Here is a 16,069-nt window from a genome sequence, read left to right on the forward strand (position 1 = left end):
CACCATGTCCAAAGGCTGGAGCAAACCTAGCCTTATTTACTACTCTTGTCTGATAGGCAAGTCAGGATTTATTGTTCACTTGCTACAGATGAGGAGATGAAGTTTCGAGAAGGTTTAAGTGGCTTACCTGACAGCTGACGTTTTGTTGACTGCTCATCATAAGCCAGGCCTGGTACTGGGCTAAGGCAGCATTTGCACGGTCTCGTTCAAGCTCATAAGTTACTGCTGGGAGAGATGGGGTTATTTCCATTTTTAGCAGGTGAGGAAAACAGTCTTAGGTTATTTAACTTGCCTAATGTCAAATCTTTTTCTTTAAGAGAGGGACGGAGAATCTTAAGTAGGTTCCACACCCAGCGTGGAGCCTGATGTAGGGCTTGATCTCACGACCCTGAGATCACCATCTGAGCTGAAATCAAGAGGTGGATGCCTCACCACCAACTGAGCCACCCAGGTGGCCCTAGTCAAATCTTTTAGGTAGCAGAGACAAAACTTACCCAATACATTCAGAACATGTTCTGAGAGACTAACGTACTCTTGTGTGAACCAGGGGCTAACAGAGGAAGCAGAGAACACATTCAGAGGACTTGACTTCTGTTGTTGACTTCTCCCTGGAGTAGGGAGGGGAGTGTCTCAGAGAGCTGAGGCACTAGAGCATACAGATGGTGGCCCCGAGCCCTGCACGTTGAAGGAGCTCAATGAACAGCTGACACACCAGGGTTTCAAAATGTTCATTCTGCCAGATGAGGAGGAAACCTGCAAAATGACTTCAACTTGGCTTTTATTAGAGAAACCTAATCTTCCTTGGAAGTCCAGAGATTATGGAGGACAACCAGTGGGGGAGGGAGGGTGGTGAGGAGATAATTTAGAGGCTGAACTGGATTTTAAGTATTTTTGTGAGTCAAAGCACACTCCTACAGCTAAGGTTCTTACACCAAACCCTCACCTTAGGACAAATGCGACGGCTAGGTTATCCAACTGGTCCTTCTGTGTCATCACCAGCTCTATGATTTGGGAGATATCAGTTACTTATAACTGGGTTTCTTCTAGTCAGCTAACAGCCTGCATGCAAATAAGGACTGTTTCTGGTCTTTGGGATTTATTTAAACATATAAGTCAAGTCAGAATGTTTCTTAACATAAAAAAATCTTTATTGCTGTTTCAGCTTAAGAGGTGAGCGAAAATATTTATTCTTGCCTTAACTCATTGCTCCATAGTGTCATGGAATGTGGTTTCATTTGTTATCTTCCTCTAAAGCAATAAATAAATAAATAAATAAATGGGGGGGGCAAGAAAAATCCTAAAGATGCTTTTGGTTAAGAAACTAATTCTATATACAAGTTAGAGAAAATTACAGTTTCATGCCAAAATAAAGTATTTATAAAATAACAGGTATTCCATTTTAAAACAAAGCCATGAAAAAGATATTCCATTTTATTTTATTTATTATTACTGTTATTGTTATTTTTTACAAACAATAGATTTGCTGCAACATGCTCTGGCTCATATTATTGAATTAAAAAATTTAACACATTTCAAAAATATCAAAAATACACTATAATGAGTCTTAGGACTACAATACAACAATGATTGCACAAAACCATAAGATATGAACTCACTGTCTGGATGACATCCACTGGCAACAGTGAGAGAAAACCCTAGAGCATCTGGGAGAAGTGTGTGAAATTCAGAATACAAGGAGCTTCTGTGCGACTGAATGATCACCAAATGAAGGAAATAGCAGGATTTACTGTAGCTGCTTTTCTCAATCTAGGAAGTGCTTACCCAACTACGGGGCAAAAGTCACTAACTGGAGAGAAAGATGAACTCGCCTCCATGACTGGGGGAGTCTGAAAAGGCCCCGCCCGGAGGGAAGTAAAAAGTGACGCGACACAGTTCTCTAGCGATGCTGCGGGCATCACTGAATGGCTTGGAGGCTAATTATTTAATAATTGGTACATTTATCGGTAACAGCCAAATGCTCCCTTATGGAGGTCTCTTCATTAATAATTATTGAGTAGATAGAGAAGGTGAGCCTGTGGCTTCCAAGTACCTGCTTTTGCTGAAGGTCTACGTGGGAAGAAGAGCAACGTTTGAGATTCAGTAGATACGCCTGACCGGCTCCGTCTCCCGGAAAATAGCACTCGCTACAAACAACTGTAATAGCACCCAGGGATTACCAAGCTCTTGTGTTGGCTCTTCCGTACACCGAGGAATGAATTCATCAGTTTATTGCACACATACACTCTACAGTAGTATAATAACGCCCTCACTTGCATGAGGAGTGCCAACTCAGTGACTCTACGGTAGACTTGTAATGACATAGCGGCATTCAAATGTTCAGAAAATGAATTTCCAACCCATTAGGATAAAATAAGAATACCATGGCTGCCAAGACTCATGGGTTTTTCTTTCTTCCACGGGACTCCTGAACTGCTCCCAGAAGTAGGAGTGATACACTTTCACAAATCCTCTTACAGTTCTCTATTAAATGGGAGGTACACACAGAGACCTGAGAATCACCCAGAGGCCAGAATCTCTGGGCTAGAGATCAATGGTACTCTGCCCACCTGGGGAAAACATCCTCTGGGTAAAGTCCTGGGCAGTAGATTACATTCACCTGGAGACAGATTCCTGGATTTCACCATGTGACAACCTAATCAGATCACACGAAGATAAATGACCTCATAGGTCAAGAGTTCTGTAATCTATTTTTGGTAACGGACTATGGCCTTCTTACCCTCTATTTTAATACAAAGCAATTATAGAGGGAAATGAATGAAAGAAGTCACAGAAAAGAGTAGTTTGGTACTAATGATATGAAAGCCTGTATGAAAGGTTTTCAATGCAACCTAGTGTTTCCTGAAAATAAATCTACCATGTAAAAAGAATATATGGAATTTTAGAGTTCTCCTGACAAAAAAGTAAATACATTTACTTTGGGTAAAGTCATTTCAGAACTGGGTTTCATGGTAGCTCCAGTAAGTAGGGTGGGAAACAAAGACAAGAAAACGGTTCACAGAGATAAAGAACTATTGTTAAGAAGCTATTCTATGAAAGTGGTATATTCCCAAAGTAACTTTCTTCTGCAGACAGACAGCATCAGTGTTTTGTAACTCAAAGATTCTGCTGTCTGGGTAGCAAGATGTTTCACATGACCCATCACTATTATTTTGGGCTTTTCTTCACTTTCATTTCTCCTTCACCCCCCACCCATTTCCCCATATAAAAATAGGGCAGCAACACACAATTCGTTCCCTCTTTTCTAACAGCATCTAAACTTTGCATGAATCATTATTTTCCCTACTTCAAATTAAGACCTGAGTTCTGACCAGTAGTTTGATATATAGAAGTCAAGTTTTTCTGACAATATGGGGACTAAAACTCAGATTCTTGAGGGGTTGAACTTCAGAAAGCCACTGGAGTGGTATGGAACCCCCCAAGAGTGAACCCCACTCACACACACACACACACACACTCTCTCTCATGGATGTGGGGCCTCTGAGATGAGGACACATAACCATTTGTGGACAAGTCATCTGGTTTTCTACTATTGCTTTAACAAAAACTTCAAAAACTCCCTCAAAGATATAAATAGATGGACAGCCAGATCTATATATATCTCAACCCTATCTTTAACATTTTGTTTCTCATAAAGCAAATTCATGATTCTGCACTATTTTCTTTTTAATTGTTAAAGTATTCTAAAAATTCAAAGCACATTCCCCATCGGGTGAAATCAAGCAATGTCAAAATTTTATAGGAATAAGTAGGAATTAGTTTCCTAAGTAAGTCTTCTAATGGAAAAGGCAACAGAACAGAAATATGGAAGGACTGCATTTTGCTAGGGTTATATGGAATGTGCAAAAATACAGTAAACCAGGTTTTCTGTAAGCTTAGGATTTTCTTAATTCAGTCCTCCTTCCTCCTCCTATTAATTGAGCCTCGTACTCCGAAACCATGTGAGGTGGATAAGCAGTTTTCAGAAGCGTACTCTGTTCAACATTAAAGATGTGAACTCATTTCTGACACTTTAGGAAACGATCCCTCTGCTCTAGAGTAAGAGAAGGACCTTGTCTTAACCCATGAGCTCCGTCCATCCGTCTGCTCTCATTCAGCCTCAGTCTGTGCAGAGTCACCCGCTACACTCAAGGTTACCTGGAGGCAAGCAGCATCAGCCTTGGCCCTACATGTGAGGAGGCTGGCTGCCAACTCCATCACACGTTGTGGGAAGAGGCCAGTCCCCAAATACTTCTCTTGTGATCTCCCGGGCAATTCCTGGCAGGTGTCACATGTGTCAAGGAATTAAATCTCTTTTTCTGACTGACAGGGAAGCAGCCTTAATTCTCTTTCCTTCCCCATCTTCATCCCCAAAGATCCTACTCCCCCAAGTTTCCCAGGAGCTTTCCCAGCCTGCCCTCCAACAGTTCGAAGATTGCCCAGGGCCCTTCCTAGTACCCTCACAGAATGCTCCAACACCTGATGATCATTCTGTCTACAGACAAAGGTGACGGGCTGCCTCTAAGAAGATTGGCTCGAGTGCAGATTCAAAAATAAAAAGTTCACAGTCAATGAAAAGTGCTCTCATTACATTACATACATAAATTATCGGTTGGATTGGTTCTACATTTCCAATAAACATCATTTCGAAAGGCTGTATTCTCGTAGAGAAGAATGAAAAGCCATGTGACTAGTCACATCACATCCCATCAGTTAGGTTGAGATATAAGGTGATTTCTCTGTCACAGAGATCCATCAGCAGCAATTAGTAAAGAGAATCAATCTTCAGTTATTTCCTCCACAGAAAAAGTCCCTTTCCTGCCCAGGCAGGCAAATTCTCAAATTATCCTAGGAGAGAAAGGGTTAATGGCAGGTGGTAGGACTGATACAGAACCACATCGGCTTTCTTCCCAGTAACTCTGGGAATTCCAATGCAGGTTAAATGTGAAACTTAACACTGATGGTGTTTATTAGCTTATCCCGGAGCAAGACCCTGATAGCTCTTACCACGTTTGGCTCCAAGTTCTTCCCCTCAGCTACGGTTTAGGAAAGCAAAGGCACCAGGCCTCTGGTAGGATCCCTACCCCGACACTGCGCAGCCTGGCCCAATGCTCCGGCTCCCGGGGGAGGGTTACAGGGCCGTGTCAAACTCCTCCGGGAGCTCGGTCCGATCCTCGTCGTGGGGCTCAGGCTCAGGCCTGCTTTCCTGGTGTTGCTTCATTTGCTCTTTGACTTCTTCCTCCAGGTCACGAGGTACAACAAACTGATCCTCCGGCTCCAGCTGAGTCGGGGCAGCGAAGTAGCCAGTCTTCTTCCTGGGTGCTTCTGTGGCCACTTCAATGAGGTTCAGGCTATCTTCTAGGGGCACGATCGAGCCATTCGAGAGTTTCTTTCCGTAGAGACAGGAAGTGGAGGGGGACTTCTGTAACTCCATCCTGTCCTTGCTCCCTGGCAGAAGTATGCCACTATTCACACTGTTCTGTCTTCGGATCCCAAAAAACGATCCTCTAGCATGTTCCTGAGGACACGGGGTAGGAGAATTCTCTCTAAGAGTGGGAGAGTTCTCGAGATCCCTTCCCCTACAGCAGTGGATATCTACTTCTACTTCCACTTTGCTGCCATTTGTTATGACACCTTCGACAGGCTGGTCGTCATCACTGTCCAGGCCATTGTCAGACTGGTTACTTGAGAAAGTCGCACAAGAAGGCTGACGCTGAAAGAGCGTGGAGGTGGGTGTCGGGTGGAGGCTGCAGCGCCTCTCCGGCCTTGGAAGCAAGCCAGCATCCAGCCCGACAGTGTTGTGTTCGTCGGAAGCGGTGGACCCCACCTCACTGCTCACCTCTGAGGTGGACATCTCGCTGCCGAACTCGGAGGCAATGCCACTGCTGGAGGAAGGAGTGGTTGGCTTGGGGGGGTCCTTGAGGACAGTGGTTGAAGCAAATCCCACCGGACCTGGGAGAGTGAGCCCATTCATTTCACACGTGCACCCTTCCTCTCCAATGTTCAAATAAACCACCATCGCCCCCACATTGTCCTGACAACCATAGCTCTGGGCTAACGTGCACAGCTTCTTGGCAGCTGCTAATGGGTCCTGCACGTGGCGTACTGCGTCGACAGCTTCTGTATATGACAGGTGTTCCCACAATGCTTTGTTTCCCAGAATCAGCAACTCATCTTGAATGGTAAGTGGAGTGGCAGATATATGGGGTTTAGGGAGGATCCAAGGGTAGAGGTATGTACAGCCCAGCATCCGGGTACAGCAGGTTACCCCATTCACTTTGTTGTCCTAGGAGACAAGCAGAACGCAAAATTCTGAGTAACAAGCAACAATGACAAACAACTGCTTATCTTTCTAGATCATAATGTCTAGTGCTCTACAGTAAAAGAACAGACAGGTATGGCTTTTCCTCAGATCTCTATAATTTAAGTGGACTTACAAAAATGAATGTACAGAATTCTTAAAGGACAAAGTATCATGTGGTTATTATACCAAATAGTTCACAGGACTGGAGTTAAAACCAATTAAAATTAAGTGGCGAAAAGTTTAGCACCTCCATCTCAAAAGATACTGGCTCTCCTAGAAGTACGGGCCTCAGCATGTCCTTAAACAGAAAAAGAGCTGTTAGAAAAACAATAAGCAGTGCTGGTATTAACCCTCCATCACCAGTATCCTCACAGAGGTGTGTCACTAAAAATGATTTCACATTAAAGGCACAGCTGGGACAGAAAAGATTCAGTTAGATATTAAACGGCTAAGAGAATCTTTGTAGTGCAAGCATTAAATGACCTCTAAAGCTATTTAGCCTAGAAAAGTCAAGTCTGAATTCCATGGCATAATTTACCTCATCTGTAAGGCCTGTACCCGGAGTGAAGAGCAGATCAAGTCACAACGGATACAATTCTAAACTTAGAGGAAAAAGAATAATCCTCTTTTGCAGGTTGGGAATGGTCATCTGCCAAATACTTTGTACTGATTTCTTTTTAAGATAAAATCAAACAAAACCTCTAAAAAGTCATCAATATATTTGTTTCAGAGCTGTGGTCATTCTCTGGGTAAAAATCTTGGCTGTCTCATTTACCAGAATTTGTCACAAACTCTAAATTCTATTTTCTTCATCTGTAAAACGGAAATAAAAGCACTTCTTTCATGGGGATTATTGTGAAAAGTAAATAAAACAAGAGTCAAGTGCTTAGCAAACAATAAATGCCTGTGGTTAAACTGACACTTTAAGAATAATTCCTGCCTGCCTCTGGCGCCCCAAGTAAAACCAAAACATTATCTAAATCCTGGAAAAAGAGATTATTCAAACACAAAGTTATCTTTTCTCTTTCCTTTGTTTTGACTGAAAGACCTTCCTGAGACTAATGCCTTGGTCTACCAGAATCTCCTTAATATCAACCCACACCGTAATGGCCCTTTTTATGGTTTTGTGTTCTTTGGGTGGAATCTCCTCTGGGTAATCCTTACACAGAATTCTGACAGAACAGACAGCCCAGAAATGGACCCACACACACATGGTCTGTTGATCGCTGCCGAAGGAGCAAAGGCACTTCAATGGAGAAAGGACTTTCTGGTCAATGAATACGGCCGCAACAGCTGGGCATCCGCACGCAAAAAGCAGAAAGGACTCTAGACACTGAGCTTACATCTGTCACAGAAATTAATTAAAACCAGATCCACCTAGATTAAAACATGAAACTTCTAGAAGATAACACAGAAGAAAATCTAGGTGACCTTGAGTTTGGCAATGAATTTGTAAACACAAAAAGCATGAACCCATGAAAGAAAAAAAAAGGTAAGTAGAACTTCATTCTCAACTAAAAACTTCTTGGGATGTACCTGGCTGGCTCAGCCAGTAGAGCATTTGACTCTTGATCTTAGGGTCATGAGTTTGTCAAGATCCACATTGTGTGTGGAGCCTACTTAAGAAAAAAATTTTAAAAAATTTAAAAAAATTCATATGAAAACTTCTGCTTTGCAAACAACACCATTAAAAGAGTGAAAAGAGGGGTGCCTGGGTGGCTCAGTGGGTTAAAGCCTCTGCCTTCCGCTCAGGTGATGATCCTAGGGTCCTGGGATCGAGCCCTGCATCAGGCTCTGCTCAGCGGGGAGCCTGCTTCCTCCTCTCTCTCTGCCTGCTGCTCTGCCTACTTGTGATCTCTGCCTGTGTCAAGTAAATTTAAAAAAAAAAAAAGACTGAAAAGACAGACACAGACTGGGAGAAAGTATGTGCAAAACACATGTTGATAAGGACTTGTACCCAAAATACACAAAGAACTCTTAAAACTCAAAAACAAAGAAACAATTAAAAATGGGCAGAGCATCTGAGCAGAATTCCACTTTTGCAGTAAACAGTGTTCACATGCAATTACTAAAGTCTCTTTGAAAGCCAAAATGTGATGCTAATTACTAGAAAAGGAAACAAGCTATAAAACAGTAGAGATACTGATGCTTCATTATTAAAAAGCAAAACCAAACCACCAGAGCATACTAAGCCAGACACAATATAAACAGTAACAATATCTTAAGACTTTGCACTTCAGAACAGTGATGTCAAACTGCAGAATTTTTTCTTCTTCTACTTGGAATAACAAACCAGAGGAGTTGAAAATTAACCAAGGGAGACATCTGCATTGTTTACGTGCTAGCTATCAGCTGAAGGATCACAAATTAGGATTTCTCATTTCTAATTTGCCTTTTCTTTTTGTTAGTCATTAACTATTCATTAGATTGTCTTCTAGTACTATTATCTGGATTGGACACAATTTACCAGGCTTGATGGGAAGAAAATGGACCTTCACTGCCTGTATGCAGAACAGCATTCAGTAGATTTGGGAAGCAGAAGCAACTGGTAGAGAGTGAGACTCACCTCTGTTATGATGGCTTTCTGGTCCTTCACCCTTTGAGCCTCCTCCGGATCCTGCTCCAGGCTGAAGACTTTCGAGAGGGGCACTGGCTTCCCACTGCGGCACAGGACCGCTTGGCACGTGCCAACGTTGGCTACAGTCAGGCTAAAACTACTTGTTGGGTCAGCAGTGTCAGGGCGGATGTAACAAAGGAGAGCGGAGGAGCCCAGCTTCTGGCCAGCCATTCCCAATTTCCTATTGAGGAAAAGAAAAGAAAAGAAAAGAAAAGAAAAGAAAAGAGAAGAGAAGAGAAGAGAAGAGAAGAGAAGAGAAGAGAAGAGAAGAGAGAAGAGAAGAGAAAAAAAGAAAGAAAGAAAATGAAGTCGTCGAAGTAAGAAACAGTCCTTTGTGTCCACATGTTCCTCGTTCCTCTGCCACATGACTAAGAGCCAGCTGCCCAGTGGTCACCTGAAGGCAGACTCTTAACTACCGGACACGCCTTCCACGCACAGCTGACTGAGAAAAGAGATTTTACAAACAGGCTGAGGGTGGGGGAGCCAGTGAAGCTACATCTTTGTCTACAGCTTCTGCTTGTGTCTGATCATAGACTGTTTTTTCATTCGGTCACTTTCAACTTCAGCCCATCAGAAGTCACCTGGTGGGCTCATTAGAACAGATGGCTGGGCTCCCTCCCCAGAGTTTCTGATGCAGTGGGTAAGGGGCTGGCCCAGTAATCTGCTGTTCTAACAAGTTCCTAGTGGTGCTGAGGGTGCTGCTCCTAGTACATCACTTTGAGAACCACTCACTTAGGCTGTGAAGTCCTCCAAAGAAGGACCACTCTCCCTCCTCTATGTCCTGTACACATGGCATCCATCTCCTCTCACCTGGCACCAATGCTAAGCACAGAGCAGACACTTTGAGAAGGATCCGGTTGCAAATTCCAGCTCTGCCATTTGCTCACTGCAGATCCATAGCGAGATATTTCTCTGGGAAATTTTTCTGAGAAAATACCCATTTCTTTGGCTTGTTTGGAAAGTTAAAGATATGGTATGAGAAAGACAGACTGGTCTTCTGCCTGGCTCTTGGGGGTGCTTCATAAACCGAGTTCTCTTTCCCGAACTCCTTCTTTTGCCAAGTTCCTAGCTCAAGTCCATTACTGAAAAATAGACTCTTTTCCCAACATCTTTGCTTTGTGTTATAATGAGAGGTAATACCAGCTTGGGCTCCAGGTTATTCCATCTCAACCTGGATGATACAAGGTTATAACCTCTCATTTGTGCACGGCCTTCCCACAGCCCACCTGATGTACACGAGGCTATATTAGCTACTAAGAGATTTTCAATAGTTTGATTATATAGTTTTTGCCCTTAAGTGGCTAATTAACGGTAAATCCCCAATAAGAAGTATTCTAAACACACAAATCTGATCAGTGCTTATTAACTTTTTGTAGGTCACTGAGTCTGTGAAGAATCTTACAAAAGCTTACACACCACCCAAATGTACAAATGCACTCATACACAATCAACCTTCTACACACGATTTCTGGATTTTCCAGATCCTCAGCAGCCTCTGGGTTCAACAGGGAAAACAAATGGCTCCCCAGGCTCTTCAAAGGACCAATGTCCTCGGGCTCCTGGGTGGCTCAGTCAGAAAAGCATCAGCCTTCAGGTCAGGTTGTGATCTCAGGGCCCTGGGATGGAACCCCACATTGTGTGTGGCTCCACACTCAGCAGGGGATCTGCTTCTTCATCTCCCTCTGCCCCTCCCCATGCTCGTAATCTTTCTCTCAAATAAAAATCTTTAAAAAAATAAACAAAGGACCAAAGGCCCCACATTTCTCCATGCTGGTCCAGAGAACAGTTGTAGCAGAAGGATCAAGTGAGACCTTGATCCTCTACCTATAAATTTAGACCCTGACCTTCTGGCTTAGTGAGATTTACGTTCCAAAAGTAGAACCGAGTTAGGGATTATTCAACCCACCTGCTTACCTGTGAGATACCAAGAAGGTGTTAGCCATGAACACCGTGTCATTTGTTGACTGCTGTACTTCTTCCAAAAGCACGTCCGCCATGGTGCACTGGAGCAGGCGAGGGAGCTCCTCGTTCCGGTCCCCGTCAAACATGCCGTACACAGCGCCCACCCCCTCTGCAAAGTTATCCACAGCCAGGGCAGAGACACACAGCCTGTAACACAAACAGGAGAAAAACAACCATCAAAGCAAGTTATGGTAAAAAGGATTCTTCTCCAGGTAGCCTTCTTTGAAAAATACGAACCGCGGGTGGAAAAAACAGTAGTAAATTCTAATCTACACGTGAAAAAAGCATGAGGTAATTAGTAGCACCTGAAAGAGCTGATGTCCTAAGAAACGGGGGAATTCAGCCACACTCACGGGCAGTACATACTCGCTTTGCGGTGCTGCCAAAGGCTGGGAAGAGGCAACGTTTTCCTTTAGTAGTGATTAAGGACTAGTATGGTCAACATCCTTCAGCCAGAGACCCCCAGGAGCACAACCACGGCGGAGCAAACTAGGCTTATTCCTCCTCGCAGCAAGGAACAATGCCCACCACGGAACTCTGGGGTGAACAGGTAAAGGTGTGCTGGAAAAAAGCCTCGAGAGGGTTTGGGCTTTCGCTGGGTCATTCTGGGAAAGGTCTGATGAAGTAAACCAAGATTAGGTGCTGTCGGAAAGTGGGGTCGTTCTATGGCTGGGTATCTCAGTGAATCTGATCTATACGGAAAGAAGAGTAGCGTGAGGAGAAAGTAGCAGTCACCGTTTTAGCCGTGAGAGGGGATGTTCGGTATTTTGTGGACTGTGCGTTCATCTTGGTTTTGTCTCACTGCACCATGCTCCCGGAGGGATCTTCTCTCGTGCCGGCATTCTATGATGTGTTTATGTCCCACAGGAATCAACTTGGCCCAGCTTTCAGCCCCAGATCAGATGTCAGGGGCTGCCTTTTTAGTTTTTCTCCATGGCCAAGATACTCACTTATTTCTCTGCCCTGCCATCTCAGCCAGTCCGTGGCTCCAGAAGGTTGATGTAAGTGTAGCATCGGTGGTTGGCAAAGGTTTCTGGTCAATTTTCAAGGTGGTGATATGGCTGTGGAAAGTGCACGAAGGGAAGATGAGACCACAAAGGCTTCTGTGTTTCACAAAAACTATCCCCAAAGAACATGTGTTTTTATAAAATCATTTACTGACAGACCAAGACTCATCTCCAGAGAGAACGAGGAAAGAAGTGTGCTGACCCACAGGCTAAGGAGGAGGAGAAAAAAAAAAACGGGTTGGAGGAAGATACAGCGGCCAAATAGTGTGGCAATTGGTACTGTTCACTTCGATGAAAAACCAAGCACATCCAAAGATTTCCAAGCCTTAGCCAACTGTCTACTTAAATATTCTGATACAATGAAGGCTTGGTACAATGAGTGAGGTTGCGTCGTCTCTCAGATGATGTAATGCAGTGTAATCCAAGCCACCTAAAATGTCTATGTACAGATATTCAGCGTGTGGCTGAGCAGTACCCATGACACTGAGTTTGATATAAATAGGCTGTCTACTGGATAGAATATCTATCCATAATTGAATTAAGTAAAAGAACAGAGGGGCTCTATGGCCTAATTCATTCTATTTCCTTTAATAAATCAAGATCCCTACCGACCTCTACAGGAGATCAGCAGCATGGCTGACGGAATTAAAAGCACGTGTGGATTCAATTTCAAAATTTTTCCTACCTAAATGTGTCCAGCGTCTTGTGTTCCAGAACCAGATTCGTATTTCCAGTCAGGTCAAGGTCTTGTAAAGTAGCAGGCAGAGCCTCGGGAATCAGGATTTCTGTCAAGTCATTGCAACTTAGGTCCACAAACTGAGAGGAAAATGGGGAAATCAAAAGAAAATACATCACAGACAGTGAATTCTTAGATCCCTAAAAGTCCCCTACCATATCCTCAAAGGAAATAATTTCTTCCCAGGGATTGATTAAATTTGTTGTGATCTCAAACTGCCACTTTCTTCTCCTCTACGAGAAGAGAGTGACCTGCCGTTTCCCCAGCAGGACACTGCTCCGTCACAGAAAAGTACCTGGATCTGAGGCAACTGCAGTATCTCTGGGAAAATACTGATGTTGTTGGAGTGCGCCACAAGGGTGTGAAGCCTTTTGCAGTTGGCTATGGTCGTGGGAATGGTTTTAAGCTTGTTGCCACTTAGGTTCAGTTCCTCCAACTGCTCCAATTTATTTAGTTTGCTGAAAAAGAAACAACCACATAGCACACTGCATTCACAGGGGGCAGCCACCAAGCCAGTGTGACAGCGGCGGCCTGGTCCGCTGCCAGAGGGCTGCTCAGAATGAAACAGCCAGAGGCCAGCAAAGGGGACAGCTCCCCAAGAGGACTGCTCCCTAAATCTCAGCCTCATCTGTCTCTCACTGGGTTCCAAGGCCAGAAGCTTCCCTTGCTTCTCTTACAGCTCTTAGATCTGGTGGGTATGAACATCTTTCTGTTATCTGACTTACGGGGAAGAGGCTGAATCCGCGCTGGCTTGTGGTGAGTGGATTATCATGGGACTAGCTTGGCCATTGCTAACTAGCTGCAAAATACCACACAATCTAATGTCAGCGGGCATCAACATCCTCAGCTATGAAATGAACAAGTTGTACTAAATCATCGCTAAGATTCCTTTCAGGGCTAAGTCTCTGCAGCTACCTGTGCGTCACATAATCCACCTTCAGTAGACATCTCAGGAGGGCTCGCTCTGCACGCAGCGACGTGCCAGGGACTATGATGTGAGTGACTCACTGTTCTGCGGGCCTAAGCAAAGCTTTTTTTTTTTTTAAGATTTTATTTATTTATTTGACAGGCAGAGATCACAAGTAAGCAGAGAGGCAGGCAGAGAGAGAGGAGGAAGCAGGCTCCCCGCTGAGCAGGTAGCCAGACATGGGGCTCGATCCCAGGACCCTGGGATCATGACCTGAGCCAAAGGCAGTGGCTTTAACCCACGGAGCCACCAGGCGCCCCTAAGCAAAACTTTTACACAGCAAGCAAAATATCTTCAGACAGCCTAACATTTTTACCTAAATTATTACAAACTGCTCTGTTTATAATTTATTAATTAAAAAATTATAAAAATAAAGTCCTATAACATGAAGAGGAAGTTTAGAAAATAAATAAAACAATAATACCACCAATCTGAAATTACTGTTTCTGCTAAATGAGATGCATATGCAGAATTTTCATTTGCATATTTGTTTTACATAAAATTTATCTCCTGCCCTTTCCATGTATCATAAGTAATTTCTATTGCTAGAAAATTCATACTTTCGAATAAGTTCAGTAAATTCAAATTGTTTTCTTTCCTACTATAATAGTAATGCATACTCATTGAAAAAAAAAAACTGAAAAGTAGAGATAAACAGAAAAAAATCTTTTAGTCCTACTGCCAGAGATAATCTCTCATAACAATCTGGTGGAGGGTATTCTTTCTTGTCTTTTTTAATGCAGTAAACTATATTTTTCAAAGTAAAAAATGTTATATATGTTTAATAATTTGCCTTTTTTTAACTTAACAATTTAACATTTTAAAATTAACAAATTAACATTTTAAAAATGTTCTCCTGTCCAAATCTCATGCTTTTCTTTTATACTAGTCCCTGCTTAGATCTAATTTGTAAATAATAATGTAGCATTCCTATTTCAGCCAGCCTCTTACTGAGCACCCAGAGCTACACTAGATTCTGAAAAAGAAGTCCAAAAGAAACAGAAGATTTGGACTATGCCTGTGTAAACACTGCTCAGGAGATGACTTGTTAGTGGGTTTATGATTCAGCGTAGAACATTTTCTTTAATACACTGCTCCTAAATTCCATTTAGTTTTATTCTCTGTATTCAGAATACTCTAATTTTGTGTAATCTCCTATTACTTTTTATCTTCTAACCTATTTTCGTAAACTTTGAGGTATTTTAAGTTCTGTATCAGCCTGCTTTTAATGCATCCAATAAGAATGTCATCAGATTAAGAGGAATTCATCAGCTTCAGAGCATTCCATCCGCTATCTCCCAAAAGCTTAAAAAACCAGTATGACTTGTCAATGGTCTGTTGTTTCCACTTTACAGGAACGTATCCGAGGCCAGTGGAATTAATCTGATAGGATTTCAAGAGACCTCTCACATGCTGAAATTAAGATTCTGCCTTCACTTTTTTTTTTTTTTTAAGATTTTATTTATTTGAGAGAGAGAGAGAGAGAGACAGAGAACCAGACTCCCTGCTTAGGGACGTGAGGCTTGATCCTAGGACTCCAAGATCATGACCCGAGCTGAAGGAAGGTGCTCAACAGACTGAGCCACCCAGGTGCCCCAAGATTCTGCCTTCACTTAAAAAGCCATTGTTCAAATTCTTTTAGGAAGCCATCAAGTTCATCCTGCTTGTCTTTTATAAGCTGCAAATACCTCATTTCATAAACATTCACAGAAACTATGATCTCTGAGTTTTTCTAAGTTTATTACATTTATCTCTCTTTTTTTAAAAAGGATTTTATTTATTTATTTGACAGAGACACAGCGAGAGAGGGAACACAAGCAGGGGGAGTGGGAGAGGGAAATGCTCCCTGCTTGGCAGGGAGCCCAGTGTGGGGCTCAATCCCAGGACCCTAGGATCATTACCTGAGCCGAAGGCAGACCATTAACGATTGAGCCACCCAGGTACCCCAAGTTTATTACATTTCTAAGAAAAATCTATAAAATAAAATTAGAATATCAAAATAAATAGTTTTGTTTTCAAATTATATCAAACATAATTTCAAATTACAGCAAACATAATTTTATATGATACACATAATTTCATTCAAATTATATCAAACATCATTTCCCTATTGGCTTCATTTTTGAAAACATCATTTTTGGGGCACCTGGATGTTTCAATGGGTTGAGCCTCTGCCTTTGGCCTGGGTCATGATCTCAGGGTCCTGGGATCAAGCCCCGCGTCAGGCTTTCTGCTCAGCGGGGAGCCTGCTTCCCCCTCTCTCTTTGCCTGCCTCTCTGCCTACTTGTGATCGCTCTCTCTGTCAAATAAATAAATAAAATCTTAAAAAAAAAAAGAAAACATCATTTTTTTAATGATGACTTTCATGGTATAGATTCTTCTGGCATCAAATTTTCCAAAATCTTTAAATCAAATATATTTTGGAAAATATTGATTTCTCCACTGATACTGTTTAAAACTTTAACAGCATTAAATAGCT

The 16,069-nt window shown here is 42.7% G+C and overlaps 1 protein-coding gene across 3 annotated transcripts in view; it reads right to left on the reverse strand.

The window, feature by feature from the left end:
- Positions 1-16,069, reverse strand: part of PHLPP2 (PH domain and leucine rich repeat protein phosphatase 2) — an 80,793-nt gene that overhangs the window by 3,195 nt on the left and 61,529 nt on the right. The window contains exons 14-19 of one of the 3 annotated variants that reach the window (XR_007123792.1): positions 12,919-13,081; positions 12,573-12,703; positions 11,831-11,941; positions 10,833-11,027; positions 8,868-9,099; positions 3,449-6,283 (exon numbers count right to left, since the gene is read on the reverse strand). Coding sequence is in view for 2 of the 3 variants with exons in the window: in XM_047710299.1 (XP_047566255.1) it covers positions 5,129-6,283; positions 8,868-9,099; positions 10,833-11,027; positions 11,831-11,941; positions 12,573-12,703; positions 12,919-13,081 (1,987 nt within the window). In the remaining variant the exon portion in view is untranslated. Of the gene's footprint in view, positions 1-1,126; positions 6,310-8,867; positions 9,100-10,832; positions 11,028-11,830; positions 11,942-12,572; positions 12,704-12,918; positions 13,082-16,069 lie in introns of those variants that run through there. The other 2 variants (XM_047710299.1, XM_047710301.1) reach the window with 2 other exon arrangements.

The sequence above is a fragment of the Lutra lutra genome, chromosome 17, assembly GCF_902655055.1.
Source record: "Lutra lutra chromosome 17, mLutLut1.2, whole genome shotgun sequence".
Lineage (NCBI taxonomy): Eukaryota > Metazoa > Chordata > Mammalia > Carnivora > Mustelidae > Lutra > Lutra lutra.